The sequence below is a fragment of the Pseudorca crassidens genome, chromosome 1 (genome assembly GCF_039906515.1).
Source record: "Pseudorca crassidens isolate mPseCra1 chromosome 1, mPseCra1.hap1, whole genome shotgun sequence".
Classification (NCBI taxonomy): domain Eukaryota; kingdom Metazoa; phylum Chordata; class Mammalia; order Artiodactyla; family Delphinidae; genus Pseudorca; species Pseudorca crassidens.
The window spans coordinates 123,645,483-123,668,295 of NC_090296.1; the positions used below are offsets into that span (position 1 = coordinate 123,645,483).

At 38.0% G+C, this 22,813-nt stretch overlaps 1 protein-coding gene across 6 annotated transcripts in view; it reads left to right on the forward strand.

Annotated features, from left to right (window-relative positions):
* The window catches only part of SCAPER (S-phase cyclin A associated protein in the ER), a 492,749-nt gene that overhangs the window by 12,950 nt on the left and 456,986 nt on the right, over nt 1-22,813 (forward strand). For all 6 annotated transcript variants that reach the window (XM_067754830.1, XM_067754870.1, XM_067754881.1 and 3 more), the window contains exon 2: nt 21,106-21,172. In XM_067754830.1, the coding sequence (XP_067610931.1) occupies nt 21,167-21,172 (6 nt within the window). In that variant the 5' untranslated portion in view covers nt 21,106-21,166. The remainder of the gene's footprint in view (nt 1-21,105; nt 21,173-22,813) is intronic.

A 22,813-nucleotide genomic window follows, 5' to 3' on the forward strand; every position in this document is an offset into this window, starting at 1 on the left:
CCCTGCATTGGCAGGTGGGTTCTTAACCACTGTGCCACCAGGGAAATCCCCGCAACATTATAATCACTAAGATATGGAAACAACCTAAGTGCCCATCAACATATGAATGGATACAGAAGGTGTGATACATATATATATGATATGGATATGTATTTGTATACACACACACACAATGGAATACTACTGAGCCACAAAAAGATGAAATCTTGCCATTTACAACCACATGGATGGAACTTGAGTGTATTATGCTAAGTGAAATAAACCACATGGAGAAAGACAAATACTGTAAAATTTCACTTATGTGGAATATAAAAACAAACAAAAAATAAGTGAACAAACCAAATCAAAAGAAACGTGGATAAAGAGAACAGAGTAGTGGTTACCAGAGAAGAAGGGACAGAAAGGAGTAGGGTGAAATGCATAAAGGAGATTAACTGTGTGTTGACACATGGAATCTAAATTTTTGGTGGTGAGCACACTGTAGGGTATACAAAAGTAGAAATATAATGTTGTATACACAAAATTATATAATGTTATGAACCAGGTTACCTCAAAAAATAAATCTTAAAAAAAAGTCTCCTGTCAGTGTCTCAGTCCCTGGGGAATGTTCTAATTGGATTCTGCCTCTCTGGCAGATGCTTCAAGATAGTAAGTGGGTCCTCATTACTTAGGGTCCACGCTTTTTAATCAGGTGTTTTTACGCTGATTCTTGGGTTAAGTCTACCTGTGAGCCCTTTAAGAGTGGGTTGTCCATACTCTGAAGTTTTATAGGTTTCCTGGGCATATTTTCTGCTGGTATTTGAAGACAGTTTGGGGGGCCCATCTCTCCTGTGCAGCGTCTACCGGTTGGAGTGCTTGATGTGGAGCTCACATCCCTCACTTTTCAGGCAAAGATCCATACCTTTGTGGTTCCTCCCGATTGTGAATTGACACAGCTGGTGGGTGGGTTTTCCTTGGTGAAACTTTCTCTGCCTCTCTGATCCTCTGCCTCTCCTATCTGTCTTGATGATGTGCTTTTACCTTTTGTTGTGGAGGTTCTGTTTACCCAGTTTTCATGTCCCTTTCCAAGGAAATTATTCCATACGTAGTTTTAGATTCATTGTGTCTGTAGGAGGAGGTGAGTTCAGGATCTTCCTGCAGCACCATGTGAACGCTCCCGAACCTTTTTTTTTTTTTTTAAATAAAACTTTTTTCTTAGAGCGGTTTTAGAATTGCAGCAAAATTATGAGGCACATATAGAGACTTCCCATGTACTCCCTGTCTCCACTCATGCATAGCCTCCCCATTATCAACATCCCCTGCCAGAGTGGTACATTGGTTACAATTGATGAACCTACATAGACAAATTATTGTCACCCAAAGTCCATAGTTTACATTACTGGTTAGTCTTGGTGTTTTACATTTTATGGGTTAGGACAAATGTATAATGGCATGTATCCACCATTATAGTATCATACAGAGTAGTTTCACTGACTTAAAAATTCTCTGTGCTCTACCTATTCATTCCTCCTTCCCCTTGAATCCCTGGCAACCATTGATGTTTTTCTTGTCTTGGTAATTTTGACTTTTCCAGGAACTCCATTTCTTTTATGGATGTACCACATTTTATTTATTCATTCATCAGTTGATAGTCATTTGGGTTGTTGCACTTTTTGAATTCTATGGACAATGCTACTATGAATATCTGTGTATAAGCTTTTTTTTGTGGGGCTATATTTTCATTTCTCTTGGGTATGTTTCTAGGAGTGGAATTGCTGGGTTATACTGTAACTCTGTATTTAACCTTTTAGGAACTGCCAGAATGTTTACAAAACCAGCTGCACTATATTGCATTCACAATCCGCAGTGTATGGTGGTTCCAGTCTTTTCACATCCTCTATAACACTGGTTTTGTCTGTCTTTTGGATTATAGTCATTCTGGTAGTTGTGAAGAGGTATCTCATTGTAGTTGTGAGGTTGTGATTTGTATTTCACTAATGACTAATGATGTTTAGCATCTTTTGATGTTCTTATTAGCCATTTATTTATCTTTTTGGGAGAAATGAGAACATGGCCTTTTTAACCTGATGTAATGGTGACATTTAACCTGACGTGGGCTCTTGGTGTCACTCCTGTGCTTGCTCACTCTATTGGTTTTTTTTATTCAAGTGATTGCTCCCCAGAAATCCATTGTATTTAAATACTCTACTGTGACACACACATCCCTTATTTAAGTTTATTAATCTACACATTATATTTTACCCAAGTAAGTTAAATTAGGTCCCATTTGCTTATTTTTCCTTTTGTTTCCTTTGCCTTAGGAGGCAGATCCAAAAAAATATTGCTACAGTTTATATCAAAGAGTGTTCTGCCTGCACTTTCTTGTAGGAGTTTTATGGTTTCCAGTCTTACACTTAGGTCTTTAATCCATTTTGAGTTTATTTTTATATTTTGAGTGAGAAAATGTTCTAATTTCATTCTTTTACGTGTAGCTGTCCAGTTTTCCCAGCAGCAGTTATTGAAGAGACTGGCTTTCTTCTATTATATATTTCTGCCTCCTTTGTTGTAGATTAATTGACTGCAAGTGCACGGGTTTATTTCTGGGCTCCCTATTCTCTTCAATTGATATATGTGTCTGTTTTTGTGTCAGTGGCATATTGTTTTGATTTCTGTAGCTTTGTAGTATAGTCAAGTCAGGGAGCGTGAGTTCAGATTTGTTCTTTTTTCTAAAGATTGCCTTGGCTATTTAGTTTGTTTTGTGATTCCAAATGATTTTTTGTTCTAGTTTTGTGCAAAAATGTCATGGGTATTTTGATAGAGATTGCATTAAATATGTAGATTGCTTTGGGTTATATGGGCATATTAACAATTCTTCCAATCCATAAACATGGGTTATCTTTCCATCTCTCTGTATCATCTTCAGTTTCCTTCATCAGTATTTTATAGTTTTCAGAGTATAGGTCTTTCATCTCCTGGATTAAGTTTATTTCTAGATATTTTATTCTTTTTGATGTGATTTTAAATGTTTTTTTCTTTCCCTGATAGTTTATTATTAGTGTGTAGAACAACAACATATTTCTGTATATTAGCCTTGTACCCTGAATCTTTACTGAATTCACTTCTTAGTTCTAATGGTTTTTTGGTTGGGACTTTAGGGTTTTCTATATATAGCATCATGTCATTTGCAAATAGGGACAGTTTTACTTCTTTTCTTCCAATCTGGATGCGTTTCGTTTCTTTTTTTTTGTCCAATTGCTGTGACTAGGATTTACAATACTTTGTTAAATAGAAGTGGTGAAAGTGGGAATCCTTGTTCCTGAGTTTAAAGGAAAAACTTTCAACTTTTCGTCATTGAGTATGGTATTAACTGTGGATTTGTCATAAATAGCCTTTATTATGTTCAGATATGTTCCTTCTAAACCAGCTTTGATGAAAGTTTTTGTCATGAATGGATGTTGAATTTTGTCAGATACTTCTTCTGCATCTATGATTGTGATTTTTATTGTTCCTTTTGTTAATGTTGCGTATTACATTGATTTGCAGATATCGAACTGTCCTTGTATCCTTGGAATAAATCTTGCTTGATCATGTGTATGATTCTTTTTATATATTGTTGAAATCAGTTTGCTAATATTTTGTTGAGCATGTTTGCATCTATACTCATCAGAGATATTGGCCCATAATTTTCTTTTTTTGGAGTATCTGTGTCTCTTTTTGTTATCAGCATAATGGTGGCATTGTAGGATGAATTTGGGAGTGTTTCCTCCTCTTCAACTTTTTGGAATAGTTTGAGAAGGATAGGTATTAGCCCTTCTTCATATGTTTTGTAGAATTTCTCTATGAAGCTGTGAGTCCCTGAACTTTTGTTTGCTGTCAGTTTTTTTTTTTATTATTAATTCAGTTTCATTGTTAGTTATCAGTCTGTTCAGATTATCCATTTCTTGTTGATTCCATCTTGGACGTTTGTATGTTTCTAGAAATTTATCCATTTCTTCTGTATTGTCCAATTTGTTACCATATAACTGCTTGTAGTATTCTCTTATGATTTTTTGTATCTCTGTGATATTAGTTGTAATTTCTCCTGTTTAATTTCTTATTTTGTTTATTTGGGTCTGCTCTCTTTTTTTCTTGATGAGCCTGGTTAAAGGCTTTAAATTTTGTTTGTCATTTCAGAAAACCAGGTCTTGGTTTTATTGATCCTTTTTATTGTTTTTTTGGTCTCCGTTTTATTTGTTTCCTCTCTGATCTTTATTATTTCCTTCCTTCTGCTCACTTTTGGCTTTTTTGTTCTTCTTTTTCTAATTCCTATAGATGGTAGGTTAGGATTCTTATTTGAGATTTTTCTTGTTCCCTGACATAGGTCTGTATTGCTATAAACTTCCCTCTTAGGTCTGCTTTTGCTGCATCCCATAGACTTTGGAGAGTTGTGTTCTTATTGTCATCTATCTGAAGGTAATTTTTGATTTCCTCTTTGATTTTTTCATTGATCTATTTTTTTTAATAGTCTGTTGTTTGGTCCCCTTGTGTTTTTTTTTCTCATTTTTCTTCCTGTAATTGATTCTAGTTTCATACTACTATGGTTGGAATATTGCTTGATGTAAATTTTCTTAAATTTTAAAAAATAAATTATATTTATTTTTGGCTGCATTGGGTCTTCATTGCTGCATGTGGGCTTTCTTTAGTTGTGGCAAGTGGGGGCTACTCTTTGTTGTGGTGCGTGTGACTCTCACTGCAGTGGCTTCTCTTATCGCGGAGCACAGGCTCTAGGCATGCGGGCTTCAGTAGTTGCGGAGCTGCAATGGAGCAAGAGGGGCTGGAGCGGGCACTCAGTGTGGATTGGGGCATGCGCTGGGGCTGTCCAGGCCTTACAGTCACAGTCCAGACCACTCCCAATCTGCTGCTTCTGGGAGTGCCAGTAATGGCTGCCCTTGCCCCATTCAGATGCAGAGCTGGGTCCAAGTTGGCACCATCCCCCACAACTGTGCACTTTCCTTGGCAGCGGCAGCCTTCACCCTAGTCGGGAGCTGTGTGGCGGAGCAAGGTAGGCCAGGGCGTGCACTGGGCTGGTTGTGGAAACCAACTAGAGTCCCAGGCAGTCTCAGTCTGCTTCCTCTGCCTTGTTTTGGGAGCAAGCAAGCATGTGCATGCTCTTAATGAGTGGAGTTCACGTTTCTCACAGCCCCCCTGCCAGTCCCACTTGTCTTCAAACCAGTGAAGGGGATTTGTCTTTCTGGTGTTGGACTCCGGGCCTGGAGTGCCCAATATGTGGTTCAAACCCCTCTATTTCCAAAGAGGATCTCCAAAATGAAGTAATTCCCCTACTTCTGTGTCCCCTCCTTCAGCTGTGGGTTCTAACCTGATCACTACTCTTCCCTTCTTTCCTGACTCTGTGTGGATCTTTCTTTACAGCCTTGGTTATGTAAGAGTCTTTATGCCAGTCTCCAGTCTGTTTTCTGTGAGAATTGATGTGTTTCTTTCTTTTTTTTTTAATATGTTCTTGGGGGGAGGTGAGCTCAGCATCCTCCTATCCTGCTGTCTTGATCTCCTCTCCTGCATACATTTCAATTTATATCATTATAATCTTTTAAGGTTGTAATTGTACTCCAGTTGTATTTCAGAAAATCTGGAAAATAGCAAAGAACAAACATAGGCAGATTCTTAACCACTGTGCCATGAGGGAAGTCCTGCGTTACATACATTTTTAAGTGTCAGTCTTGGGATATGTATTTGAGTCTGACTTCAGAGACCCATTCTTTACTTCACATTGCTTCTTGTCTATTTCAAATCTGTTTTCCAGTGCATATAGATCATATAGTATATAAGTTTTGTGTCTGCCTTAAAAAAGTTATTGGTATCTAGCCTACAACTGTCTTTACTGAAAAGCTCAGTAATTGATTCTGGAATGACCAAAAGAAAAAGAGGTAATTCTGCTTAAGCAACAAGCCAGCCTACTTCCTTCCTTCCTTTCCTTCAAAATCTTTGTTGAGTGACTACCATTTTTTAGATAGAATCTTAAGTAGAGGAAAGAGAAGATCACTGAGATGCTGATCCTGTCCTTCAGGATCCTAAAATATAGTAGAGGAGGAAATTCTCATCCAAGGAAAATGGGGAAAAGAGTATAACACTAATTGAGCATCTACTATGTGCTGGATTTTATGTATTATTTAAAAAACTATTGGGGTACTTGTTAGGTAACAGATATTTTCTTAACTGGTGGAAACTCTAGTATGCTACCATTTAACTCTGTAAAGTAGATATTATTCTCTTTACAAAAGAGAAAACTGAAGTTCTGAGGGATTAATGAGTTGTCCAAGGTTATGTAACTAGTAGCTATAGTAATTTGCTAAATTGAGATTCAGTCCCGTATCAGTGTGTAGTCTTTCCCACTGTGCCATACTGATTTCAGTAGAAGTGTTTCTCATCTAATCCTCCTAACAACCTTATAAATTAAGGATAGCCTTTATTTTTTCCCCTTAAGCTGTGTGCCCTTGTCTTTAATCAATTTTACTGGTATAATTTACAAACAAAAAGTATAACCACTTGTTAAGTGGGCAGTTAAATGAGTATTGACACATTTATATAATTGGGAACCACTATCACAATCCATCTTCCCAGAAAGCTGCCTTGTACTTCTCCCCAGTCCTTCCCTTCCAACTGAGGAAATCCTCTTTTGATATTTTCACCTAGGATTAGTTTTGCATGTTCTAAAACTTGATATAAATGATATAAATTCAGTATTCTTTTGTGTTCAGGTTCTTTTTCTGAACATAATGTCTGTGATATCCATTTTATTGCATATATCAATAGTTCATTCCTTTGTATTGCTTTCTATTCTGTTATACATTTATGCCACAATTGGATTGTCTCTTTTCTTTTTGATATTTGGGTTGTTTCCAGTTTGGAGATATTATGAATAAAGCTGCTTTCAATATTTGTATATAGGTCTTTGTGTGGAAAAAATTCTCTTGGGTAAACAACCCAGCCTTAATTTTTATAGGTGGGAATACCGATACTCAGAAGGGTTGAATGACTTCTCAAGGTCACATGACCAGTGATTTGGTTGACTCCTGTGCCTATATACTCTTTTTCCACTGTATCACACTTTCCCCCACTTTTTAGAGGTAATGATTACAGATGAAGTGATCTGGGAATTCAGATGAAGATCTCTGTCAGCTGGGGATATCAAAATGGGTTTCATGGGGCTTCCCTGGTGGCACAGTGGTTGAGAGTCCGCCTGCCGATGCAGGGGACGTGGGTTCGTGCCCCGGTCTGGGAAGATCCCACATGCTGTGGAGCGGCTGGGCCCGTGAGCCATGGCCGCTGAGCCTACGCGTCCGGAGCCTGTGCTCCGCAGCGGGAGAGGCCACAGCAGTGAGAGGCCCGCGTACCGCAAAAAAAAAAAAAAAAAAAAAAATGGGTTTCATGAAGATGACTTTTGAGTTGGCCTTGAAGAATTGATAGGCTTTGAATACATATAGGGTGAGAAGAAACGAATATTGTGAGCAAAGCTTCTTTTTTTTTTCACACACACACATACACACTGTATTTTATTTTTACAAGAGATAAATAGACTAACACCAAGCATTATAAATGGATGACCACAACAAAAGCAACAAGGATTGCAATTACCAAACACGAAACACACTCATACTGTGTCATAATATTGACATTCAGTCCAGTAATCCTCCACTGTAACAGCTCCTTTACTTTGCAGTGAAAATTGATTTGTGTATTTTTTGCCTCTGAGTCCTTGTCGGATTTTTTTTAATTCAAACAGAAAGTCACAACAATTATAATCATCCTCATCAGTTCACTCAGTCCCATGTAATTAATTTTTTTTTATCTTGATCTTTTGTTAGCACTTTTATGAGTTCATCAGTTTTCCATTAGAGTTCTGAAAATGCTTATTCATTCAGTTCAGCACTATAGTCAGTTACCAGAAACCTGTACTTGTCAAAGTCTTTTCCATGAATTCCTTGAAGATGAAACCCTTTTACAGGAACATATTTGCAAAAGCATCAGAGTACACCCAGAACTGTCTGTAAATGACAAAAGACTTAAAAATGACTACAGTTAAAGATTTGATGAAAGTTCATAATAATGCAATTGACAAGGAAATTTAGTTATTTCTGAGATATACATTTTAAAGTAATAACTAGTATTATTACTTATAACATTATACTAGAACATATAAGAGTTTTAGAAATTTCATGTAATATCTGAAACATTTATATTAACATATTTCCATACAAATAACCCAAAGAAAGTTCTGTATTAGTTGTTTGTTTGTTTGTTTGTTTATACTGCAGGTTCTATTAGTCATCAGTTTTATACACATCAGTTTATACATGTCCATCCCAATCGCCCAATTCAGCACACCACCATCCCCACCCCACCACGGTTTTGTGCCCCTTGGTGTCCATACGTCTGTTCTCTACATCTGTGTCTCAACTTCTGCCTTGCAAACCGGTTCATCTGTACCATTTTTCTAGGTTCCACATACATGCATTAATATACGATATTTATTTTTCTCTTTCTGACTTACTTCACTCTGTATGACAGTCTCTAGATCTGTCCACATCTCAACAAATGACTCAGTTTCGTTCCTCTTTATGGCTGAGTAATATTCCATTGTATATATGCACCACAACTTCTTTATCCATTCGTCTGTCGATGGGCATTTAGGTTGCTTCCATGACCTGGCTATTGTAAATAGTGCTGCAATGAACATTGGGGTGCATGTGTCTTTTTGAATTATGGTTTTCTCAGGGTATATACCCAGTAGTGGGATTGCTGTGTCATGTGGTAATTAATTCTATTTTTAGTTTTTTAAGGAACCTCCATACTGTTCTCCATAGTGGCTGTATCAATTTACATTCCTACCAACAGTGCAAGAGGGTTCCCTTTTCTCCGCACTCTCTCCAGCATTTCTTGCTTGTAGATTTACTGATGATGCCCATTCTAACTGGTGTGAGGTGATACCTCATTGTAGTTTTGATTTGCATTTCTCTAATAATTAGTGATGTTGAGCAGCTTTTCATGTGCTTCTTGGCCAACTGTATGTCTTCTTTGGAGAAGTGTCTGTTTAGGTCTTCTGCCCATTTTTGGATTGGGTTGTTTGTTTCTTTAATATTGAGCTGTATGAGCTGTTTATATATTTTGGAGATTAATCCTTTGTCCGTTGATTCGTTTGCAAATATTTTCTCCCATTCTGAGGGTTGTCTTTTCGTCTTGTTTATGGTTTCCTTTGCTGTGCAAAAGCTTTGAAGTTTTATTAGGTCTGATTTGTTTATTTTTGTTTTTATTTCCATTACTCTAGGAGATGGATCAAAAAAGATCTTGCTGTGATTTATGTCAAAGAGTGTTCTTCCTATGTTTTCCTCTGAGAGTTTTATACTGTCCGGTCTTACATTTAGGTCTCGAATCCAATTTGAGTTTATTTTTGTGTATGGTGTTAGGGAGTGTTCTAATTTCATTCTTTTACAGGTACCTGTCCAGTTTTCCAAGCACCACTTATTGAAGAAACTGTCTTTTCTCCATTGTATATCTTTGCCTCCTTTGTCATAGATTAATTGACCATAGGTGCGTGGGTTTATCTCTGGGCTTTCTATCTTGTTCCATTGATCTGTGCGTCTGTTTTTGTGCCAGTACCATATTGTCTTGATTACTGTAGCTTTGTAGTATAGTCTGAAGTGAGGGAGTCTGATTCCTCCAGCTCCGTTTTTTTCCCTCAAGACTCCTTTGGCTATTCGGGGTCTTGTGTCTCCATACAAATTTTAAGATGATTTGTTCTAGTTCCGTAGAAAATGCCATTGGTAATTTGATAGGGATTGCATTGAATCTGTAGATTGCTTTGGGTAGTATAGTCATTTTCACAATATTGATTCTTCCAATCCAAGAACGTGGTATATCTTTCCATCTGTTGGTATCATCTTTAATTTCTTTCATCAGTGTCTTATAGTTTCCTGCATACAGGTCTTTTGTCTCCCTAGGTAGGTTTATTTCTAGGTATTGTATTTTTTTGTTGCAGTGGTAAGTGGGAGTGTTTCCATAATTTCTCTTTCAGATTTTTCATCATTAGTGTATAGGAAATGCAAGAGATTTCTGTGCATTAATTTTGTATCCTGCAACTTTACCAAATTCATTGATTAGCTCTAGTAGTTTTCTAGTGGCATTTTTAGGAATTTCTATGTATAGTATCATGTCATCAGCAAACAGTGACAGTTTTACTTCTTCTTTTCCAGTTTGTATTCCTTTTATTTCTTTCTCTTCTCTGATTGCCATGGCTAGGACTTCCAAAAATATGTTGAATAATAGTGGTGAGAGTGGACATCCTTGTCTCATTCCTGATCTTAGAGGAAACGCTTTCAGTTTTTCACCATTGAGAATGATGTTTGCTGTGGGTTTGTTGTATATGGCCTTTATTATGTTGAGGTAGGTTCCCTCTATGCCCACTTTCTGGAGAGTTATTATCATAAATGGGTGTTGAATTTTGTCAAAACCTTTTTCTGCATCTATTGAGATGGTTATATGGTTTTTATTTTTTGATTTGTTAATACGGTATATCACATTGATTGATTTGCGTATATTGAAGAATCCTTGCATCCCTGGGGTAAATCCCACTTGGTCATGATGTATGATCCTTTTAATGTGTTGTTGGATTCTGTTTGCTAGTATTTTGTTGAGGATTTTGCATCTATATTCATCAGTGATATTGGTCTGTAATTTCCTTTTTTTGTGGTATCTTTGTCTGGTTTTGGTATCAGGGTGATGGTGGCCTCATAGAATGAGTTTTGGAGTGTTCCTTCCTCTGCAATTTTTTGGAAGAGTTTGCGAAGGATGGGTGTTAGCTCTTCTCTAAATGTTTGATAGAATTCACCTGTGAAGCCATCTGGTCCTGGACTTTTGTTTGTTGGAAGATTTTTAATCCCAGTTTCAATTTCATTACTTGTGATTGGTCTGTTCATATTTTCTGTTTCTTCCTGGTTTAGTCTTGGAAGTTTATACGTATCTAAGAATTTGTCCATTTCTTCTAGGTTGTCCATTTTATTGGCACAGAGTTGCTTGTAGTAGTCTCTTAGGATGTTTTGTATTTCTGCGGTGTCTGTTGTAACTTTTCCCTTTTCATTACTAACTTTATTGATTTGAGTCTTTGTTTTTCTCTTGCTGAGTCTGGCAAATGGTTTATCAATTTTGTTTATCTTTTCAAAGAACCAGCTTTTAGTTTTATTGATCTTTGCTATTGTTTTCTTTGTTTCTATTTCATTTATTTCTGCTCTGATCTTTCTGATTTCTTTCCTTCTGCTAACTTTGGGTTTTCTTCATTCGTCTTTCTCTAGTTCCTTTGGGTGTAACATTAGATTGTTTACTTGAGATTTTTCTTGTTTCTTGAGGTAAGCTTGTATAGCTATAAACTTCCCTCTTAAAACTGCTTTTGCTGCATCCCATAGGTTTTGGATCATCATGTTTTCATTGTCATTTGTCTCTAGGTATTTTTTGATTTTGTCTTTGATTTCTTCAGTGATCTCTTGGTCATTTAGTAACGTATTGTTTAGCCTCCATGTGTTTGTGTTTTTTACATTTTTTCCCCTGTAATTCATTTCTGATCTCATAGCGTTGTGGTCAGAAAAGGTGCTTGATATGATTTCAACTTTTTAAAATTTATTGAGGCTTGATTTGTGACCTAAGATGTGATCTCTCCTGGAGAGTGTTCCATGCGCACTTGAGAAGAAAGTGTAATCTGTTGTTTTTGGATGAATGTCCTATAAATATCAATTAAATCTCTCTGGTCTGTTGTGTCATTTAAAGCTTCTGTTTCCTTATTTATTTTCATTTTGGATGATTTGTCCATTGGTGTAAGTGAGGTGTTAAAGTCTCCCACTATTATTATGTTACTGTTGATTTCCTCTTTTAGAGCTGTTAACAGTTGCCTTACGTTTGAGGTGCTCCTATGTTGGGTGCATATATATTTATAATTGTTATATCTTCTTCTTGGATTGATCCCTTGATCATTATGTAGTGTCTTTCCTTGTCTCTTGTAACATTCTTTATTTTAAAGTCTATTTTATCTGATATGAGTATTGCTACTCCAGCTTTCTTTTGATTTCCATTTGCATGGAATATCTTCTTCCATCCCCTCACTTTCAGTCTGTATGTGTCCCTAGATCTGAAGTGGGTCTCTTGTAGACAGCATATATATGGTCTTGTTTTTGTATCCATTTAGCAAACCTGTGTCTTTTGGTTGGAGCAGTTAATCCATTCATGTTTAAGGGAATTATTGATATGTATGTTCCTGTGACCATATTCTTAATTGTTTTGGGTTTATTTTCGTAGGTCCTTTTCTTCTCTTGGGCTTCCCACTTAGAGAAGTTCCTTTAGCGTTTGTTGTAGAGCTGGTTTGGTGGTACTGAAATCTCTTAGCTTTTGCTTGTCTGTAAAGCTTTTGATTTCTCCATCGAATCTGAATGAGATCCTTGCTGGGTAGAGTAATCTTGGTTGTAGGTTCTTCCCTTTCATCACATTGAGTATATCATGCCATTCTCTTCTGGCTTGTAGAGTTTCTGCTGAGAAATCAGCTGTTAACCTTATGGGAGTTTCCTTGTCTGTTATTTGCTGTTTTTCCCTTGCTGCTTTCAATAATTTTTCTTTGTCTTTAATTTTTGCCAATTTGATTACTATGTGCCTCAGTGTGTTTCTCCTTGGGTTTGTCCTGTATGGGACTCTCTGCGCTTCCTAGACTTGGGTGGCTATTTTCTTTCCCATGTTAGGGAAGTTTTCGACTATAATCTCTTCAAATATTTTCTCTGGTCCTTTCGCTCTCTCTTCTCCTTCTGGGATCCCTATAATGCAAATGTTGTTGTATTTAATGTTGTCCCAGAGGTGTCTTAGGCTGTCTTCATTTCTGTTCATTGTTTTTTCTTTATTCTGTTCCACAGCAGTGAATTCCACCATTCTGTCTTCCAGGTCACTTATCCATTCTTCTGCCTCAGTTATTCCGCTATTGATTCCCTCTAGTGTATTTTTCATTTCCGTTATTGTATTGTTCATCTCTGTTTCTTTTTTAATTCTTCTAGGTCTTTGTTAAACATTTCTTGCATCTTCTCGATCTTTGCCTCCATTCTTTTTCCGAGGTCCTGGATCATCTTCAGTATCATTATTCTGAATTCTTTTTCTGGAAGGTTGCCTATCTCCACTTCATTTAGTTGTTTTTCTGGGGTTTTATCTTGTTCCTTCATCTGGTAGCCCTCTGTCTTTTCATCTTGTCTGTCTTTCTGTGAATGTGGTTTTTGTTCCACAGGCTGCAGGATTGTCATTCTTCTTGCTTCTGCTGTCTGCCCTCTGATCGCAAAGATTCTTTAGTACAGGCTTTATTCAATAGTAAATAAGTGTTTAATTAACGCCTATTCAATGCTAGGCTCTGTTCTGTATTCTGAGGCTATAGCAATAACAAAACCAGATGAGAAAGGGGGCGGAGTCAAGATGGCAGTGTGGGAGGACGCAGAGTTCACGTCTCCCCACAACTAGGGCACCTGTTGGATGCTGGTGGGGGACCTCGATGCCCAAGGAAATGGGAGGAACCCCCAAGAAACTGGCTTGGATGTGGGGGGGAGTGAGAGGGGGAGGAGAAGTGGAGGCCGGACAGGACCAGGGCCCCTGAGGTGTGGCTGGCAGAGGGGAGGGATTCCCTCACCTGGGGGACCCTCGGGGGCTCATGGATCAATGGGTAGCACGCCTAGCATTTCCCCTTCCCAGTCAGGCCCCAGGAAGCCTGCTGAGCTCCCAGACCAGGTCTTCTGCTCGCTAAGGCGCCATCCGGGCTGCCTGGATCCTAGGGGCATAGGAGGGAGGTGAAGGGAGAAGAGGAGAGGTGGATGGGGAGGATCCCTCCAGGATCAGAGGATCAGGGGAAGCGTGCCGGGTGTTTCCCCCACCCACTTGGGCCCTGGGAAGCCTGCTGGTATCTGGGCCTGGTGCTCTGTCCTCCGAGGCCCCCTCTGCCTGTGGGGGTCCTAGGGGCATAGTAGGGAGGGAAGAGAGAGAAAGGGGAGGAGGGGCGGACCGGGAGGGCACCCTCTGGGACTGTGGTATCAAGGGAAGTGCTGCGGGCATATTCCCTGCCCACTCAGCTCGGGAAGCCTGTTGGGCTTCTGGGTCTGGTCCCCTGCCTTCTGGGGCCACCTCTGGCTGTGTGGGTCCTAGCAGCATAAGATGGGGTGTGGGGAGAAAAAGAGAGGCCAGTGGGGAGGGACCCTCCAGGATTGGAGGATCGGAGGGGAACGTGTCTAGTATTTCCCCTGCCCACTTGTGCCCAGGGAGCCCGCTGGGGTCCTGGACCTGGTCCTCTGCCCTCCAAGGCCTGAGGCACTCCTGGGCCCCTCCTGCTGTGTTGAGCCTAAGCCCCTCTGCCCCCGGTGCCTTTTCCAGCCCTGTGAGTCCGAAGCATAGGCCCTGCCCACTGCCTAAACCTTGCCCCTGCCTAAGCCCCGCTCCAAACAGCCAAGGCCTTTTCTGGCTTTTTTTTCCTTCCTTTTTTTTGCTGCTGTTCCAGTGTACCTTCTGGTTGTTGTTTCATCTATATTTTTATTTAAAAATTTTCTTCTAACACATCTGTTAGTTTTCTAATCTTACTGTATTTTTTACTCTTTGTTATTGTTCTCCTTTTTTTCTTTTTCTTTTTGCTGCCCTGCGCAGCTTGTGGGATCTTGGTTCATGAGCTGGGGGTTGAGCCTGAGCTCCTGCAGTGGGAGCCCTGAGTCCAAACCACTGGAGTAACAGAGAACCAGAGAACCTCAGGTCCCAAGGAATATTCGTTGGAGTGAGGTTTTCGGAGGTTCTCATCTTGGCACCAAGACCCAGATCTACACAACAGCCTACAAACTCCAGTGCTGGAAGTCTCAGGCCAAACAACCAGTAAGACAGGAAGACAATCCCACACATCAAAAAAAAAAGAGATGACAAAAAAATATGTTACAGATGAAGGAGCAAGGTGAAACCTACAAGACCAAATAAATGAAGAGGAAATTGGCAACCTACCTGAAAAAGAATTCAGAGTAATGATAGTAAAGATAATCCAGAATCTCAGAAATAGAATGGAGGCACGGATTGAGAAAATGTAAGAAATGTTTAACAAAGATGTAGAAAAAATAAAGAACAAACAGAGGTGGACAACACAATAACTGAAATGAAAAATTCACTAGAAGGAATCAATAATAGAATAACTGGGGCAGAAGAATGAATAAGTGAGCTGGAAGACAGAATGGTGGAAATAATTGCCGAGGAGCAGAATAAAGAAAAAAGAATGAAGTGAATTGAAGAAAATCTCAGAGACCTCTGGGACAACACTAAACTCACCAACATTCAAATTACAGGGTTCCCAGAAAAAGAAAAGAAAAAGAAATGCTCTGAGAAAATATTTGAAGAGATTATTGTGGAAAAGTTACTTAAAATGGGAAAGGAAATAATCACCCAAGTCCAGAAAGCACAGAGAGTCCCATACAGGATAAACCCTAGGAGAAACCCACCGAGACACATATTAATCAAACTAACAAAAATTAAGTTCAAAGGAAAAATATTAAAAGCAGCAAGGGAAAATCAAAATATAACATACAAAGGAATCCCCATAAGGTTAACAGCTGATTTTTCAGGAGAAACTCTGCAGGCCAGGAGGGAGTGGCAGATCTACTTAAAATGATGAAAGAGAAAAACCTACAACCAAGATTACCTAGCAAGGATCTCATTCAGATTTGATGGAGAAATCAAAAACTTTATAGACAAGCAAAAGCTAAGAGAAATCAGCACCACCAAACCAGCTTTACAACAAATGCTAAAAGAACTTCTCTAGGCGGGAAACACAAGAGAAGAAAAAAGACCCACAAAAACAAACCTAAAACAATTAAGAAAATGGTAATAAGAACATATGTATAGACAATAACCTTGAATGTAAATAGATTAAATGCTCCAACCAAAAGACACAGACTGGCTGAATGGATACAAAAACAAGACCCATATATATGCTGTGTACAGGAGACCCACTTCAGACCTAGGGACACATCCAGACTGAGGTGAAGGGATGGAAAAAGATATTCCATTCAAATGGAAATCAAAGAAAGCTGGAGTAGCAATACTCGTATCAGATAAAATAGACCTTAAAATAAAGGCTGTTACAAGAGATAAGGAAGGACACTACATAATAATCAAGGGATCAATCCAAGAAAAAGATGTAACAATTATAAATATGCACCCAACATAGGAGCATCTCAATACATAAGAAATGCTAACAGCCATAGAAGGGGAATTCGACAGTAGCAATAATGGTAGGGGACTTTAACACCTCACTTACACCAATGGACAGATCATCCAAACAGAAAATAAATAAGGAAACACAAGCTTTAAATGACACAGTAGACCACATAGATTTAATTGATATTTATAGGACATTCTACTTGAAAGTGGCAGAATACATGTTCTTCTCAAGTGCACACAGAACATTCTACAGGATAGATCACAGCTTGGGTCACAAATCAAGCCTCAGAAAATTTAAGAAAATTGAAATTGTATCAGGCATCTCTTCTGACTACGATATGAGATTAGAAATCAATTACAGGAAAAAAAGGGTAAAATACACAAATACATGGAGGCTAAACAGTGCACTACTAAATAACCAAGAGATCACTGAAGAAATCAAAGAGGAAATCAAAAAATACCTAGAAACAAATGACAATGAGAACACGACGACCCAAAACCTATGGGATGCAGCAAAAGCTGTTCTAAGAGGGAAGTATGTAGCAATACAATCCTACCTCAAGAAACAAGAAAAATCTCAAATAAACAACCTAATATTACACCTTAAACAATTAGAGAAAGAAGAACAAAGAAAACCCAAAGTTAGTAGGAGGAAAGAAATCATAAAGATCAGAGCAGAAATAAGTAGAAAAAAAGAAAACAGTAGCAAAGATCAGTAAACTAAAAGTTGGTTGTTTGAGAAGATAAACAAAATTGATAAAACTTTAGCAAGACTGATCAAGAAAAAAAGGGAGAGGACTCAAATCAATAAAATTAGAAATGATAAAGGAGAAATCACAACTGACACTGCAGAAATGTAAAGGGTTAGAAGAGATTACCACAAACAACTATATGCCAATAAAATGGACAAGCACAAAGAAATGGACAAATTCTTGGAAAGGTACAGTTTTCCAAGACTGAACCAGGAAGAATTAGAAGATATAGACAGACGTATTAGAAGTAATGAAATAGAAACTGTAATTGAAAATCTTCCAATAAACAAAAGCCCAGGACCAGATGGCTTCACAGGCAAATTCTATCTAACATTTAGAGAATAGCTAACACCAAGCCTCAAATTTTTCCAAAAAACAGCAGAGGGAGGAACACTCCCAAAATTCGTTCTATGAGGCCACCATCACCCTGATACCAACACCAGGCAAAGATATCACAAAGAAATAAAATTACAGACCAATATCACTGATGATCATAGATGCAGAAATCCTCAACAAAATACTAGCAAACAGAATCCAATAGCATGTCAAAAGGATCATACACCATGATCAAGTGGGATTTATCCCAGGGATGCAAGGATTCTTCAGTATACACAAATCAATCAATGTGGTACACCATATTAACAAATTAAGGAATAAAAACCATATGATCATCTCAATAGATGCAGAAAAAGCTTTTGACAAAATTCAACACTCATTTATCATAAAAACACTCCAGAAAATGGGCATAGAGAGAACCTACCTCAACATAATAAAGGCCATGACAAAATCACAGCAAACATCATTCTCAATGGTGAAAAACTGAAAGCGTTTCCACTAAGATCAGGAACAAGACATGGATGTCCACTCGCCACTCTTATTCAACATAGTTTGGAAGTCCTAGCCACAGCAATCAGAGCAGAAAAAGAAATAAAAGGAATACAAATTGGAAAAGAATAAGTAAAGCTGTCACTGTTTGCAGATGACATGATACTATACATAGAAAATTCTAAAGTTGCCACCAGAAAACTACTAGAGCTGATCAATGAATTTGGTAAGGTTGCAGGATACAGAATTAATGCACAGGAATCTCTTGCATTCCTATACACTAATAACAAAAAATCAGAAAGATAAATTAAGGAAACAATTCCATTTACCATCGCAACAAAAAGAGTAAAATACGTAGGAATAAACCTACCTAAGGAGGCAGAAGACTTGTACTCAGAGAACTATAAAACACTGATGAAAGAAATCAAAGTTGACATAAAAAGGTGGAGAAATATACCACTTTCTTGGATTGGAAGAATCAATATTATGAAAATGACTATACTACCCAAAGCAATCTACATATTCAGTGCAATCCCTATCAAACTACCAATGACATTCTTCACAGAATTAGCAGAAAAATTTTTTACAATTTGTATGGAAACACAAAAGATCCCGAATAGCCAAAGCAATCTTGAGAAAGGAAAATGGAGCTGGTGGAATCAGGCTCCCTGTCTTCAAATTATACTACAGAGCTAGAGTAATCAAGACAGTATGGTACTGGCTCAAAAACAGAAATATAGATCAATGGTACAGGATAGAAAGCCCAGAGATAAACCCACGCACATATGGTCACCTAATTTATGACAAAGGAGGCAAGAACATACAATGGAGAAAAGACAGCCTCTTCCATAACTGGTGCTGGGAAAACTGGACAGCTACATGTAAAAGAATGAAATCAGAACACTTCTTAGCACCATACACAAAAATAAGCTCCAAATGGATTAAAGACCTAAATGTAAAATTGGACACTATAAAACTCTTAGAGGAAAACATAGGAAGAACACTCTTTGACATAAATCATAGCAAGGTCTTTTTTGATCCACCTCCTAGAGTAATGGAAATAAAAACAAAAATAAACAAATGGGACCTAATGAAACTTCAAAGCTTTTGCACAGCAAAGGAAACCATAAACAAGACGAAAAGGCAACCCTCAGAATGGGAGAAAATATTTGCAAACGAATCAATGGACAAAGGATTAATCTCCAAAATATATAGACAGCTCATGCAGCTCAATATTAAAGAAACAAACAACCGAATCCAAAAATGGGCAGAAGACCTAAACAGACGTTTCTCCAAAGAAGACATACAGATGGCCAAGAAGCACATGAAAAGCTGCTCAACATCACTAATTATTAGAGAAATGCAAATCAAAACTACAGTGAGGTATCATATCACACTGTTCAGAATGGCCATTATCAAAAAATCTACAAACAATAAATGCTGGAGAGAGTGTGGAGGAAAGGGAACCCTTTTGCACTGTTGGTGGGAATGTAAATTGATACAGCCACGATGGAGAACATAATGGAGTTTACATTCTTGTGGGGAAAGAGGGACAGTCCACCAAGTAAGTAAATAATATAAAGTAATGAGTGCTCTAGAGAAGAAGTGGGATAGGGAGTGCCAGTGGTGGGAGTCAGGATAAACAGGTTGCACTTTTTAAAAGAGCGTGTCAGAAGGCCTCACTGAGAAAGTGACATGTGGGCAAAGATGGAGTTAATCTTGAGTGTTCCAGATGGGGACTTTAAATTGTAAAGCCCTGAGGCAGTAGTGTGTCTGGCATGTTGGGGAACTTAAGGAGGCCAGTGTGGTTGAAGTGGAATGAACACCAGAGAAGAGGGGAGTAGGAGGTATGGTCAGAGACTTATGGGGAGTTAGAAGGTTTAGGGTGTGGTAGGCCACTGTGAGGATTTTGACTTCTACTCTGAGTGAGATGTAGAGGCATTGGAGAAGTTGTGAACAGAGGTAGTATATTTTTAAAAGTATAACATTTTTACTGGGATATAATCCATGTACCCTACAACTCACCCATTTAAAAAGTGGTTCTTAGTATATTCACAGAGTTGTACAACTGTCACCATATTGAATTTTAGAACATTTTCATCATCCCAAAAAGAAACCCTGTACTCATTAGCAGTAACTCATCATCCTCCAACTCTCTAGCCCTAGGCAAGCAGTAATCTGTTTTTCTGACTCTCTTGATTTGCCCATTTTGGACATTACATATAAGTGGAATTATGTAATATGTGGTCTTTTATGACTGGCTTCTTTCACTTAGCATCTTGTTTTCAAGATTCCTTTATGTTGTAGCATGTACAAGTACTTTATTCTATTTTGTGGCCGAATAAGATTTCATTGTATGGATATAGTACATTTTATTTATCCAACAGTTTTTGGACATTTGGGTTGTTTCCACTTTTTGGCTATTAGGAATAATGTTGCTGTGAATACTTGTATGTAAGTTATTGTGTGAACATATGTTTTCATTTGAAGTGCTGCATTTTAAAAGGAGCAGATTCACTTGATGAAGATAAATGACCTAGACTGTCATCCCAGAAGGTTGGGTTCCAACTGTTGCTTGCTTTTCTTTGTTCAGTAGCTTTTGTTACGGCGTTAAGCCATTTTTTCTCACAATTTCTCTGTCCTCTTGTTTTTTATCTAGTTTCCTAGCTTTGGATTTCTCTGAATAAAGGGTTGACCAATATTAACTAGGTTCCCTGAAAAGTAGGATCTGTTGTACGTAGAGAATTAGATGTTCTGTAATTGAGATATTATGATAAAATCTCAGTTTTCGGAAGTTCCTAAGGAGAGGTTACACAGTGTTTTGTATACTGAGTTGGGATTCATTAGTGGGTCATAAATCAATTCAGTGAAAGCAGTATTTAAAAAATGAAATAGAATAGAATAGGAAATAATCAGAGTGCATCTCTCACAATAGGGATAAATATTACTTCATGAAACTTTGTTTCAGTTAATCATGTATGTATGAACTGAGTCATGATATAAAGTGTGTGTGTGTGTTTAGTAAAAAAAAAAGCTTGAAGCCTTTGGATTGGAATGTCATAGGCTATTTATGTAATTAATACTCTTTCTCTTCCATTTAATTTCTTTTGGAGATATTGAGGTATTATTCAGCATAGAGTGTTTGAAACATGCTATAGTATATCTAAACGGAATATAAAGGGGTGATGTTTTTGTTGTTTAATGTAATGAGAAACTTGCGGGGATGAGATTTTTATCTTTTATGAATAAATATGATTTTATGACAATGTTATGACTAAGAGTATGTACTATATATTTTTTATTATAGGAGTCACACCCCATGGGTTTGTGTGGTAAATGAACTTCTTGGCATAGAAGGGGATTGAAAAATGATGGTAAGTGATCAAGCTACCTTAAGCATTAACCTTAGTTTTTTTAGCCTCCTTCTACCTCCCTTCCTTCCTTCTATTTTTAATTCATTCTCTTTTTTGATGTAATATTTGTTACCTTCAAGACACTCTATGGAACACATTTGTTATAAAGCACAACAATAAAGTAACTGACTGTGAATGTACTGTTCAACTTGAGAGCCATAGACTCTCACTCCTAACATTTGTACAACCTAGGGCAAGAATAGAAATGGAAGTCAGCTTTTTTTTTTAACAATATGTCTTAATCTTAAAAAGTTATAAATCAGGTTATGTCAGCAGCCTGACTTACTTTCCTACCCAGGGCCCAGCCAGCTCTTAAAGGAGCAATATACTCCCTGGGGTTGGCAGGGTGGAAGTTGGGCCAGGGTGGTCTCCGTATCTTAGATGGGGACTGATGTGGTGAAAGTCCCCAGAGAGTCTGGGCAGATGGGTTCTCCTTCCCCATATTCTACTTTTCTAACTCAAGATTTAAGGCAGTTCTAAGTATCTTCTTAAACTATCCCACTCAAACCCAGGAGGAGGAGGGAAAGCAGTTTCTGGGGGAATCCAGGCTGCCTAGACACATTCCTTGGGAGATTGGGGGTGGCCATTCTTAAGTAAAATTAGATGTTTTTACCTTGGTTTCTCAGCACAGAGGCTGTGCTTTGCCTCCTTCCTTCTCTTCATTGTCTTCTCTTAGGATGGGGAGGTCTCAGTTCAGTTTGTGAATCTCTCTCTATTAATTCCTGTACCCTCAATTAGTTACTTATTATCTTTGGGTTTTGATATTTTTGATGTTTTGGTATTTTGATAGGTGTAATCTCCTAAAGTGTAGGGCTCAGGGCAGGAGCCTCCTCTTTTGGGTATAAAGGCAGGACTGTTTCTACCTATATTCTCCTTTCCTATCTCATCCTGCCCCATTCCACACTCCAGTTTCTTTTATATCTTAAAGACATAAAAAAAGCTGAGTTTTAAATTTTTTAAATCTGTCATTTGGGATTGTTTTCTTGCTGCCTTTAATATTCTGAGAAATTCTTATAGTGAGGGCCTTTTAAGTCCTAATGAGCTCTGTTTTTGTTTGTCTAAGGTATCTTTTTTTCCTGCCCTAATTTTGAAAGATGGTCTGCTGAGTATAGAAGTCTAGATTGACTAATTTTTCTCTCAGTATGCTGAAAAAATTATTCCACTGTTTTCAACCTCTTTTTGATTTTTCTTTTTCTTTTTACTTTGTTTTAATATTATATGCAATGTTTACATGGTTCACAGTTCCTATTAAACAGTATTCATTTAGAGAAGTATGACTTTTCTTCTTCCTCTTCTTCCCTTCGTGGGCAATCTTTTCTTTTCCATGTTTTAAATTGTGGTAAAATGCAGAAAATTTACCATCTCACCCATTTTAAAAAATTTATTTATTTATTTTGGCTGCATTGGGTCTTCGTTGCTGCTCGTGGGCTTTCTCTAGTTGCGGCGAGCGGGGGCTACTCCGCGTTGTGGTGCGCAGGCTTCTCTTGTTGTGGAGCACGGACTCTAGGCACGTGGGCTTCAGTAGTTGTGGCATGTGGGCTTCAGTAGTTGTGGCTTGCAGGCTCTAGAGCACAGGCTCAGTAGTTGTGGTGCATGGGCTTA